The 12352-nt window shown below is 41.6% G+C and overlaps 1 protein-coding gene across 3 annotated transcripts in view; it reads right to left on the bottom strand.

The window, feature by feature from the left end:
* Positions 1-12352, bottom strand: part of ZMPSTE24 (zinc metallopeptidase STE24) — a 55547-nt gene that overhangs the window by 12795 nt on the left and 30400 nt on the right. For all 3 annotated transcript variants that reach the window (XM_072609930.1, XM_072609931.1, XM_072609932.1), the window contains one exon: positions 4887-5071. In XM_072609930.1, the coding sequence (XP_072466031.1) occupies positions 4887-5071 (185 nt within the window). The remainder of the gene's footprint in view (positions 1-4886; positions 5072-12352) is intronic.

A 12352-nucleotide genomic window follows, 5' to 3' on the forward strand; every position in this document is an offset into this window, starting at 1 on the left:
GGTGGGTGTGAGGAGAATATTCAGAGGTCAAGTCACTGGCTGGGAAAATGCCCAGAAAAGGGAAAAGAAATAAGACAATAGAAGGTTACTTTCTTGGAGAACAGACATTTCCTCCCTTCCTTTCTGATGAGGAAGAACAATGCTTACCATCAGGCAAAGACACAGAAATCAAGGATTCTGTGTCCCAGCCCACCCAATGGGCTCAGGCCATGGAAGAGCTCAAAAAGAATTTTGAAAATCAAGTTAGAGAGGTGGAGGAAAAACTGGGAAGAGAAATGAGAGGGATGAAAGAGAAGCATGAAAAGCAGATCAGCTCCCTGCTAAAGGAGACCCAAAAAAATGTTGAAGAAATTAACACCTTGAAAACTAGCCTAACTCAATTGGCAAAAGAGGCTCAAAAAGCCAATGAGGAGAAGAATGCTTTCAAAAGCAGAATTAGCCAAATGGAAAAGGAGATTCAAAAGCACACTGAAGAAAATAGTTCTTTCAAAACTAGAATGGCACAGATGGAGGCTAAGGACTTTGCGAGAAAGCATGATATCACAGAACAAAGAGAGAAGAATGGAAAAATGGAAGATAATGTGAAATACCTCATTGGAAAAACAACAGACCTGGAAAATAGATTCAGGAGAGACAATTTAAAAATTTTGGGACTACCTGAAAGCCATGATCAAAAGAAGAGCCTAGACATCATCTTTCATGAAATTATCAAGGAAAACTGCCCTGAGATTCTAGAACCAGAGGGCAAAATAAATATTCAAGGAATCCACAGAACACCACCTGAAAGAGATCCAAAAAGAGAAACTCCTAGGAACATTGTGGCCAAATTCCAGAGTTCCCAGGTCAAAGAGAAAATATTGCAAGCAGCTAGAAAGAAACAATTCAAGTATTGTGGAAATACAATCAGGATAACACAAGATCTAGCAGCCTCTACATTAAGGGATCGAAGGGCATGGAATAGGATATTTCAGAAGTCAAAGGAACTAGGACTAAAACCAAGAATCACCTACACTTCAGCAAAACTGAGTATAATACTTCAGGGGAAAAAATGGTCTTTCAATGAAATAGAGGATTTTCAAGCATTCTTGATGAAAAGACCAGAGCTGAAAAGAAAATTTGACTTTCAAACACAAGAATGAAGAGAAGCATGAAAAGGTGAACAGCAAAGAGAAGTCATAAGGGACTTACTAAAGTTGAACTGTTTACATTCCTACATGGAAAGACAATATTTGTAACTCTTGAAACATTTCAGTATCTGGGTACTGAGTGGGAGTACACACACACACACATGCACACACACACACATACATAGAGGCAGAGTGCACAGAGTGAATTGAAGAGGATGGGATCATATCTTAAAAAAAAAAAATGAAATCAAGCAGTGAGAGAAATATATTGGGAGGAGAAAGGGAGAAATTGAATGGGGCAAATTATCTCTCATAAAAGAGGCAAGCAAAAGACTTATTAGTGGAGGGATAAAGAGGGGAGGTGACAGAAAAACATGAAGTCTACTCTCATCACATTCCACTAAAGGAAAGAATAAAATGCACACTCATTTTGGTAGGAAAACCTATCTCACAATACAGGAAAGTGGGGGACAAGGGGACAAGCAGGGTGGGGGGGATGAAAGAAGGGAGGGCATGGGGAGGAGAGTGCAATTCGAGGTCGACACTCATGGGGAGGGATAGGATCAAAAGAGAATAGAAGTCATGGGGGACAGGATAGGATGGAGGGAAATATAGTTAGTCCTATACAACACAACTATTATGGAAGTCATTTGCAAAACTACACAGATTTGGCCTATATTGAATTGCTTGCCTTCCAAAGGGAAGGGGTGGAGAGGGAGGGAGGTAAAGAAGTTGGAACTCAAAGTGTGAGGATAAACTGTAATGTTCTTACCACTAGGAAATAAGAAATACAGATAAAGGGGTATAGAAAGCTATCTGGCCCTACAGGACAAAAGAGAAGACAGAGACAAGGGCAGAGAGGGATGATAGAAGAGAGAGTAGATTGGTCACAGGGGCAATTAGAAGCTTGCTGTTTGGAGGGGGGGGGATAAAAGGGGAGAAAATTTGTAACCCAAAATTTTGTGAAAATGAATGTTAAAAGTTAAATTAAAAAAAAAAAAAAGAGAAGAGGTCCCCAAAAGGAGTTGGGGAGAGGGGGAGGCTACTGGAAACAATCTCCTTTACTTAACAACCAGGTCAAGCAGTAGAACAGACAGGACTATGGACACTCAGCACGCAGAAAGGGGGGTCTGGGCCCCAAAACATAGGTAAAAGAAGTGATCAGAGAACAGCTCTCCAGAAGCTGTCTAGCTGAGCCAGCCCCCAAAGATTAACGCAGGGGAGTAGCTGAAAGAAGCCAGAAATTATTGTGATCCTGGTCTCTATTGTACTCTAAAAAGACAGAAAAGATGTTCTGCGATAGGCAGCAGCACAGTGCAGTGGTAAAGTTGACAGCAATAAATAAAGGGAAAGGGAAGAGAAGAAGCATTTACGTAGCACCTACTATGTTGTCCAGGCACTGAGCTAAGCCAAACAGAATCTAGAGCAACTAATATTTCCCCCTCTTAACAAGTCCTTGCTTCAGAGTTAAAGATACTAAGGGAAGGTTCTGCGTACGTGCATACGTGTGTGCGTACACATGTGCAAAAAACAGATAAATCACAAAAGTGTGAATGTAAAATTCCTAAATGACGAGAAAAAAAACAAACCCAGAAGCACAGAAAAGACAGACCAGCCAGACAGCTTTGAAAGCAAGAGGCTGATATTATGACACACCTAAAAAGGAAAGCAAACTGTACATAGCTGAGGCCTGCCATTTCACCTATAATCCTCCTTTTGTGTTATATCTCTATGGAAAAGCTTAATTTTACTTGATGCTTGCTAACCTCAGGATAAAATTTAAAGTTAATTTCCACAACGCAAGGGCCTGACACATTCCCAAAGGACTCTTGAGGAAAAATGCCATCCACATCCAGAGAAAGAACTATGGAACCAGAACACAGAATTAAGCAGGCTATTTTCTCTTGTGCTGTTTTGGTTTGTCTTTTTCTTATTCATTTTAATTTCTCCATGCAACATGACTAATGTGAAAATGTGCTTAATAAGATTACATGCCGTCTCAGGGAAGGAGAGGGAGAAAATCTAAGACTCATGGAAGTTATTGTAGAAAACTGAAAACAAATAATAAAAAAAACCAATTAGGTATTTAGTTTTTCTTTAACATTTTAGAGAAAGGTCTAAAGACCACAAAATTGTGGGAAAAGAGGACCCAGCATTTTCTGTACCTTTTCATGGGAATGTACCTCTTTACAGCAGGGAGAATGAAGATTGAGGCAGATGGGTAGGTGCAGAGGACTGCAACTGCAAGATGTAACATAAAGAGCCCTGTAACCAGCCAGAGGACCTAAATCTGGATCTGAGCTCCATTAATTATCACACACGGCCTTGGACAAGTCTTTTCGCCAGCGTGGAGAGAAAGACGCCCCCTATATAATAGGACAAGTTCAAACTACATGATCTCTGAGGCCTCTTCCCACCCTAAATCCTATGATCTTATGACTGTTTACAAACCTGTCCTTAGGTCTTACCCTGACAATATTTTAGATGAAACTTTAATTTCACCCTTTGTTTGCCTTGATGACAATAGCAGGAAAAAAAAGTATGTAGAAAAAAAATTTGATTCTCTCCCAGGACATGTGGGGCCAGGGGAGGAAAAGGCAAAGAAAGGCAGTGACTCTGTAAAGTACGTCATCCCTCCATGAGCACCCTGAGCACTGCTGAGCAGCCTGGTCTCAACTCACTGCTAACACAGAGTTAATCTGGGACTCTGCCTTCCACCCAAACACACACTGGAGACTCAGGCACTGGCCAGCCTGCTTTCCAATGGTCTTATCTTGGACTTAGCCCTTCCTGGAACACTGTCCCCCCGCCCCCCCCAACATAGACAAGGTGCCAAGCTCTGCCATAAAAACACAACACCCTGCTTCTCAGTACACTGAGGAGAAAAGTCAGCTGGGCCTCTGGACCCCCAAACAATGCAGGCCTGAGAGGCTTGTATTTGTGTTCCTAGTGCTAAAATAGTGCCTGGGCCATAGTAGGGGGAAGGGAAGAAAATAAGCATTAATGTAGAGCCTGCCCTGGGCTAGGCACTGCACTAAGAGTTTTACAAACACTATGTCATTCGCCTCTCACAACATCCCTCTTATTATCACCATTTGAAGCTGAGGAAACTGAGGCTGAGTGAACAGATATAGGTTACTTGGCTAGTTAGTGTCTGAGGGCAGATCTGAATTCACGTCTTCCTGACTCCAGGCCTGGCACTCTATCCAACGCTCCACCAGGTGTCTTACGTGGTTCTAGCCTAATTATTTTCTGAGAACCAGTAACAGCATTTCTCCTCCTTAAACATTCCAGTTAATACTGCCTCTACATGCTAATGATGGCAGTCCAGCTACTATGGGCTTGAGGATTAGGCTAAATGTACCATTTCTACTGCCCTTTCCAGACCTGGTGTGCTGACAGAGTTTCAATTACTTATCTCATCTTCTTGGGGTTTTCCAGAATTCCCTTATCCCAGAAAATGAGGTGCATCTTTGTCAAAGACAAAGGCATCACTCCAAAACATAGGACCTCTATTTGAAGCCTAACTTGCTAGTAAGGGGCTGTGGCTGTGTCACAAATAGATCTTGTTCCCTGTGGCAAGCAAAGCCCCCATGTCCCAGCAGCCTCTAACCCCAGAACGAGAGGGATGAGGCAATTAGATAAGCAGTGGACGGGTCTTAGGATATTCCATGTTCTCTAAACAGGGGCTGCATACCTGAGGCTGCCAACAGCAGTTGCAGATACTGAAACAGAGGATAAGAGTTAAGTCAAACTCACTCTCACTTTGGTCTTTGTTTCTGGGCTTTCCCCATCTTCACTCTTGGGAGATTCTGAGGAACACTCTTCTGGTGGCTCTTTATTCAACATTGAGTACTCTTCCAGCAACGTGTCAAACAAAACTATCCGCTTGTTCTTGAAGAAGCCATAGAAGTAAGCATTGCTGTGGGAGGAGCGCTTTGATCCTGTTGGGAGAGTTCAAGGGAGAGAGAAACTAAACTTTTGGGGCCTGAAACTGCCCGGTTCTACTCAGTGTCATTAAGAGAAGAATGGACAAAAAAAATCTTTCTATCATGTTAGTCCTCTGCCTAAGAGGATTCAGTCAACGACCTAAAATTACTGTCAACATGCCACACCTTTGGCATTACTTTATTGTCTTGGACACCAAAACATCTTCAGTGCAGAAATCAGTGTATTAGAGAGCCATGAGCTCCAGGAAGCTGGGTCAAGCTAAGAGGCCTGGCAGACAGGCCCAGTGACAGGAGAGAAGCAAAGAGGCTCAGCCCTGGACCATCAGTCACCAGGTGGTCAATACTCTGGCCACAGCAAATCACAAAGAATAGTGGAGAAGCTGTGTTCTGCGTTAAGTGGAGGGAACCCACTCTGATAGAATAATGATCTTTAAAAGTGATAACTTAGGAGACATATGGTTGCCTTTAGGTTACAAAGCATGACCCTTAAGCATTCCAACAGAGGCAGTAGATGTGTCCTCTCTGTTTTCTAGAGGGCAACTGAAGCCCAGTGAGGCCCCATGACAGGTTAAGCATTGGAGCCAGGATGAGACAAGTCAGGCCAGCTCAGGATGGGACAAGATGGGGCAGGCCAGGGCAAGATGGGAGAGGGCACAACAGCCCAGGCTGGTCACCTCTAGGAACAGCACTCTTTAGCACTGTACCATGCTAAGACTTTAAAAAAGTCCTATCACCAGAGAATATTAAAGCACTTAATATTCTTTGACTTGTACTGCTTAATATTTAGATGTTTCAAGCAGAGCTACATAGAAGTTACTAGAAATATTTTCTAGATTTAGACAATTTTTGTGAAAATTTGTAACAATTTTTGATCCTAGAAAAAAAGAATATACATACAACATAATTTAACCCTTAATCAATGACTCAAGGTCATCATTTTGAACATTAGATTTTACATTTCTGCTATAGATGAAGAAGGTATGGGTCACTGGGTTGATTCCAAGGAACACTCCATGCTAAGTTGTTATGTAAATGGCAATCAACATAGGCAGCCCAGCTGCTATTAACTGGTGCTTCTATATAGCTGTACTTTAAGGTCCGCAAAGCACTTTACATCTATCATCTCATTTGTTCCTCACAACAACCATGCAACGAGGGTGTTTGCTATTCTCATTTTACAGATATGGAAACTAAGGCAGACACAGATGACTTGCCCAGGATCTCATACAACTAGTATTTGAGACCTGATCTAAACACAGGTCTTTTTGACACCACGCCTGGAGTTCTATCCTCTGTGCCCTCTAGCTGCCTACTTATGTGGTTCTAGCCTAATTATTTTCTGAGAACCAGTAACAGCATTTCTCCTCCTTAAACATTCCAGTTAATACTATAGATTCATGTAAGAGGTTGAGGCCAGAGGGCTACTTAATGCATGAAGGGAAGTAAGACTGATATAGGTAGGGAAGAGTCTAGAACATCTGTGCAAGTAGGGAGATACAAAAGGTAATGAAGATCTAAGTAGGTGAACATAAATTGAGATATTCTTCTCTATAATTAAATCTATGACCTGACACCGGAAGGCAGGGAAATCATAAAATATAAAATTATACACTAACTACTTTCTTAAGTTAAACTCTACAACTATTTAGCAAAACAATATTGCTGACTTCAGGTAAGCCTATGGCTCTGAAGCGCCCCTTGCCAACAGATACATAAATATGCTGGAACCAATAACTAAAAAGAAAAAACAAAAGATTGGCTCATGAATTGGCTCATATTTTGTAAAGCAACAAGAAAATGTCAAAGTTGCCTTTTTTCCTTTGGGTTTACTGGCTAGGTTTCTTGCTCAAAGATGAAGCCTTAAACCCAATTCACTTGAGCTCATTGACTTGACAAGTCGTCTCCATTCACCTAGCAGAGATGGAATGTAATTACTAAATAGTAACTGTTTCTCCTTTACCCAGGAACCCTAATAGTCTTCCCCTCCCAGTCTGACTTTTTTTTTTTTAAATTAAAGGGGTGATCTCTTGAGTAACTACTTAAAGAAGCCTATTCATTGAATGGGTGTATCTCACTCAAGAGTGATAATGTGATATGACCTTACACTGAAAGGACCAGAGTCTCCCACTGCATCGTGAGCCATCTCCAGTTGTCCTGACGAACAGCAGGCCACTGGACCCAGATGGCTCAGGAGAAGTGAGTGACGTTGGTGACCCTGCACAGCCCTCCCTCATTTGTGTACACATGTACACACCCACACACCCATACCCACATCCCCAGTAAGCACTAGACAATTCAGATACGGGCAGCATTCATATCAGCACACACAGACACACACACACTGACACACAGACAGACAGACAGACAGACACACACAGACACAGTAAGTACTAGGCAATTCAGATAGGGACATCAAAAAAACAGACCAATTTCATCAAAGGCTCCATTACTACTAGGTTACCTTTATGACTGTCAGGTACTTTTATGAACTTTATCTCATTTGATCCTGTGAAAACCAAAAACATCACAAGAAAACTAACACAAGCATTAGTATGCCCATTTTTACAAATGAAGAAACAGAAATGCTGAGAAATTGCACCACCGGCTCCTGGTCGGTCACACTGCAAGGAAGTGGCAAGTGAGGACCTGACACTCAGGGCAGCACGGCCTCTGGACTACAAGCTCTATTTCCTTTGGGAAAAAACCAAACTGTTTACAGGTTCCCTTCCTGGTGATTGTATCACTGAGCAGATCTGATTTTCTAATCCTAACTGTGAAATGCAAATCCCATGTGATTTCCTCATATGTATTAGCTTACAGAACTCTCCTAGTCTCTCTCGCTCTTTTCTTCCCCAGAGGCAGCAGACAATGCACAGCACAGGGGCCTCTATAGCACACCTAGCTCTGGTCTTCAGCTGGATGCTTCAAAGACAATCAAATGAGATAATGTGAGATACGTGCTTTAAAACTGTAAAGCACAATATGATAAAGAGAGACACAGAAGAGAATTTTAAAATACAGGCATTATGGATTCTTGGCCCAGGATATACCTAGCAAAGGTTCATAAAAATATATTTTCCTAGAATACTACAAATCTAATCAAATAGATTTTAAACTAAAAAAAAGAAAATTAAAAAAAAAAAACCATTACCTATACACAGCTACCAAGTTGGAAGTTGGAATTCTTACTACTATGTAAGAAACACAATACAAATGCTCCCAAATTCACAGAAGAAAATGTAAGAAATGACAGACACCAAACTCACCAACTCAAATGTTTATAGACAAATGTTCCGAGTAATAGCGCCAAGCAAGATGAACAAGGGATATTAATATAAAAAAGTGAAGTCAGACAAAAACAATCAATGTGGATACACAGGAAACTCTCTGACAAACACAAATCTGAAAAAGACACAGGCAGGTAAGAGCAGATAAATGTTCTGTAACAATCTGAAGTCGAACAAATCTCAGAAGGGGTGGAAGTTGGAGGGAAAAAGAGGAGCAAAGAGGCAGAAGAGCTGCCCTCCAGGCTGCCGTGAGGATCATAAAGTATCACACACATGGGAGGAGCTGTTCCATGAATCCCCAAACCATGTCCTCATGTGGAGGCGCTGGGCTAGCCTGGTCAGGAAGACTGCAGGTCTCACCGCGAACACACACACTAGCACGACCCAAGCTAGCCACTCAACTCCTCAGTTCCCCAGGCAACGCTCTAAGAACCTGCATTTGTAGAGGGAATTTCCTCTCCCAGAGTTCCCCACAGCAAAAAAAGGATAGGCTTTATTGATATTCTGGGTTTCCAGACAACAGGCCAGGGGTACGCAGACTTTCAGTCTGGCAAAACTTGGTGGTGGACTTGTCTCTCTTTGTCTAGGGATGCATCTAAATCACAGCCACAAAGTTCACCACCAGAAACTGACTACCAGATGCTGACTTCTCTAGGCCACGTGTCAAGAAACCACTGATTATGGGGCTGTGATCCATATTGGTGGAAGAGTACCCATAATGATGAAATCATGGACTTTTTAAAGTCCTAATGTAGGCACAGACTACAATATTGTATCACAGGATATATTCTATTATGGCCAAGTATGCCATTACCCTACCAGGGCCTCCCTAGGCTACTTTCTGGAAACTTTTACTTTTTTACTATGTGAAAGAATGGATGAAATTATCCTGAAAAACAGGACAATTCGATTCAACAAACCTTAAAGTTCTTACTATTTTCAAGGTATTTACTGTGAGGAGTGATTAAAACTTTTGTTTCCACAGAAATTATGTAATATATGACTTATGAAATCCAGGGGACCCATATATATCAGAAAGTCTTTTGATCTGCAGAAAATGCAGGAAAATAAACGGATTGTGGAAAAATTAGCAGAAAAAGAGGGAAAATAGCAAGATATAATGGAGAAATTTGTTTCCATAAATTCAGAACAACAATCAGCAGAATGGGAGACATAATGAAGTTGTATCTCACGCAGAAGATAACAGGCAAAGCAAGAATCCAACTGGTTTTTACTTTTTTGATGTTAGAAGTCAGCTAAACAGAGTAAAAGTTAAATCTTGCTTGGAAAACTCATGCATAATAAGTTTATGAATATTAACTTCTCTGGGAGGGTTAAAGTTTCATTTTAATGGTCATACAATATATGTAGTGGGAGGGAGAAACATGTCAGGGTGGTAAGTGTACCAGAAAGTTGTACACCCTGTATTACCCAGTCAACGGGGAAACAGGGGAGAGACTTTGTGGTTGGGCATAGGTTTTTAAGGCCTACATTTGTTTCTGGAGAGTGTGTCTCTTCTATGGGGCACTTCTATGGGGCACTCACCACTGTAGTCGCGTTAATAAACTTTTATTTTATCTTCACCCGTCCTGAGCCTGAATGAGTTATTTCTCACATTTACCCTGTCAGTCAATCAGCATTAACTAAGCAAATACTACATGCCAGGCAGGCACTGTGCTGGGGATACAAAGAAAGGTAAAAGACAATCCCTTCCCCCTAGGAGCTCATGGTATGACATGAGAGAACAATACACAAACAACTCTGTACAAACAAGTTATAGACAGGATAACTGGAGACAATAAGCAGACGGAAGACACTAGCATTAAGAAGGATTCAGAAAGGCTTGTGGCAGAAGGTAAAACTTTAGCCAAGACTTGAAGGAAACAAAGAGGTGGAGAGGAAGGAAGGAATTCTAGGTAGAGGGGAAAGCCAGTGAAAACTTCAATAGAGGATCTCATGTGAGGAACAGCTAGGAGGTCAGTGTCACTCGATCATGAAGTATGTGGAGGGCAGTAAGGTATAAGAAGGCTGGAAAGGGAGATGGGTCAGATTTATAAGCCAAACAGAGGATTTTCTATTTGATCCTGGAGGAAATATGAAGCCACTAGCACTGACTGAGTAGGAAGATGACAAGATCAGAACTGAGAGTTAGGAAGATCACTTTGATGGCTGAATGAAGTAGGAAAAGCCTGCAGCAGGCAAACCCTCTAGCACAAACCTGCACAATCTATGGCCCGAAGGCGGCATGTTGTACAGGCTTGTTTTACATCTTCTGTATCATTCACAGGCCTCCTGAAATCCTTTGGCAGGTCGCAGGTTGTGCAGGCCTGCACTAGCAACTGTTGCAATAGTCTAGCCATGAGGTGATGAGGACCTGCACCAGGGTGACGGCAATGTCAGAGAGGGTACATTCAAGAGATGCTACAAATGATCTAACTCGGCAACCAACTACATGTGGGAGCTAAGCGAATAAGGAGTCAAAGATGACACCTACGTCACAAGATGGAGGGACTAGGGAACTCAACAATAATAGGTAATTTAGGAAGAGGGGAGAATTTGGGAGAAAAGATAATGACTTCAGTTTTAGATATGTTGAACTTAAGACGTCTATGAGAGATACAGTTCCAGATGTCTAAAACACAGGAGGAAAAAGAAATGTGATACTGGAGTTCAACAGAAAGGTGTGAGCTACGCAAATAAATCTGAGGATCATCTAGAGAAGCTACCAGAATCTATGAGAGTGGATGAGATCACTAAGCAAAATAGTTTAGAGAGAGAAAAGTGCCCAGGACAAAGAGGTGAGAGACATCCACAGTTAACAGAAATGATCTGGGTGAAGAACCATCAAAAGAGAAAAGAAGCTATTGGACAGCTAGAATAAGAAATAGAGAGGACTGCCATGAAATCCTCAAGAGATGAGAGTGATTGACAGTGTCAGAAACTTCATGAAGGTCAAGAAGGATGAGAATTGAAAAGAGGTCAATAGATAAGAAATTAAGAGATCACTGGTAACTTTGTAGAGCAGTAGATTTAATTGGAATCCAGACTACAGAGTTGTGAGGAAAAGAAACCTTCTCAAAGGGTTTAGTCACAAAAGAGAAACAAGAACTAGGATGACAGCTAGCAAGGATGGATGGATCACAGGAAGCACCACCCTCTATCCTACATCCATGACTTCACTTGCGTTGTTTTCTTTGATGAAATCTCTTTTTCATTCAATCCTGCCCAACCTTCAAGACAAGGCTTTCCTGCTCTATGAAGTTTTCTGTCCAGATTCCCCAGGTGTGACAGCCCACCCTTCTCTGAATTCCTACAGCCCTCCTATAATTTAATACATAACTACATTCTTCTTGTAGTGTTTTGTGATTGCTTCACTTCGCCCAATATTTACTCATGTTTTCATGCTAGTTTCTTCTCAATTATACTGTAAACCTCTTGAAGATTGAAACTATGTCCTATGTTTTTGTTTCTCTCACAACGATGAACGCACAGTAGACATTCAACAGATATTCAGTGAACAATAAGTACTGAAGTGAGTAGGCTTCCCCACTCTTCTCAGAATCATTAGACTACATTCTTTTTTTAAGCGATTATTTTTAAAAATGCTCTTGTGAGCTCCAAATGTTCTTCCTCCCTCCAGCCCTGTGCCCCCCATAGAGAAAGCAAGCACTATGATGCTCATTATGCATGTGAAGACCGTGCTCCTTCAGCATGGCAGCACAAGGAAGAACATAGTGTGACTTGGTTTACCCTTTGAATGAACAACTGCAAAGTACTACGGTTTGGATGTGATCTTGATAAGCAAAATACAGCCCTTGAGAGCAATTGAGGGTGAGAGGGTGAGGGTGTGCATGTGTGTTTGTGTGTGTGCATACCTATATACATACACACAAGCTAGTAAGGGGAGATCACACACACACACACACACACATATGTATACACAAAGTAGATGCAAGATAATTTGGGGGAGGGGAAGAGGAACACAACA

Source organism: Notamacropus eugenii, chromosome 5 (genome assembly GCF_028372415.1).
Source record: "Notamacropus eugenii isolate mMacEug1 chromosome 5, mMacEug1.pri_v2, whole genome shotgun sequence".
In the NCBI taxonomy this organism is placed as follows: domain Eukaryota; kingdom Metazoa; phylum Chordata; class Mammalia; order Diprotodontia; family Macropodidae; genus Notamacropus; species Notamacropus eugenii.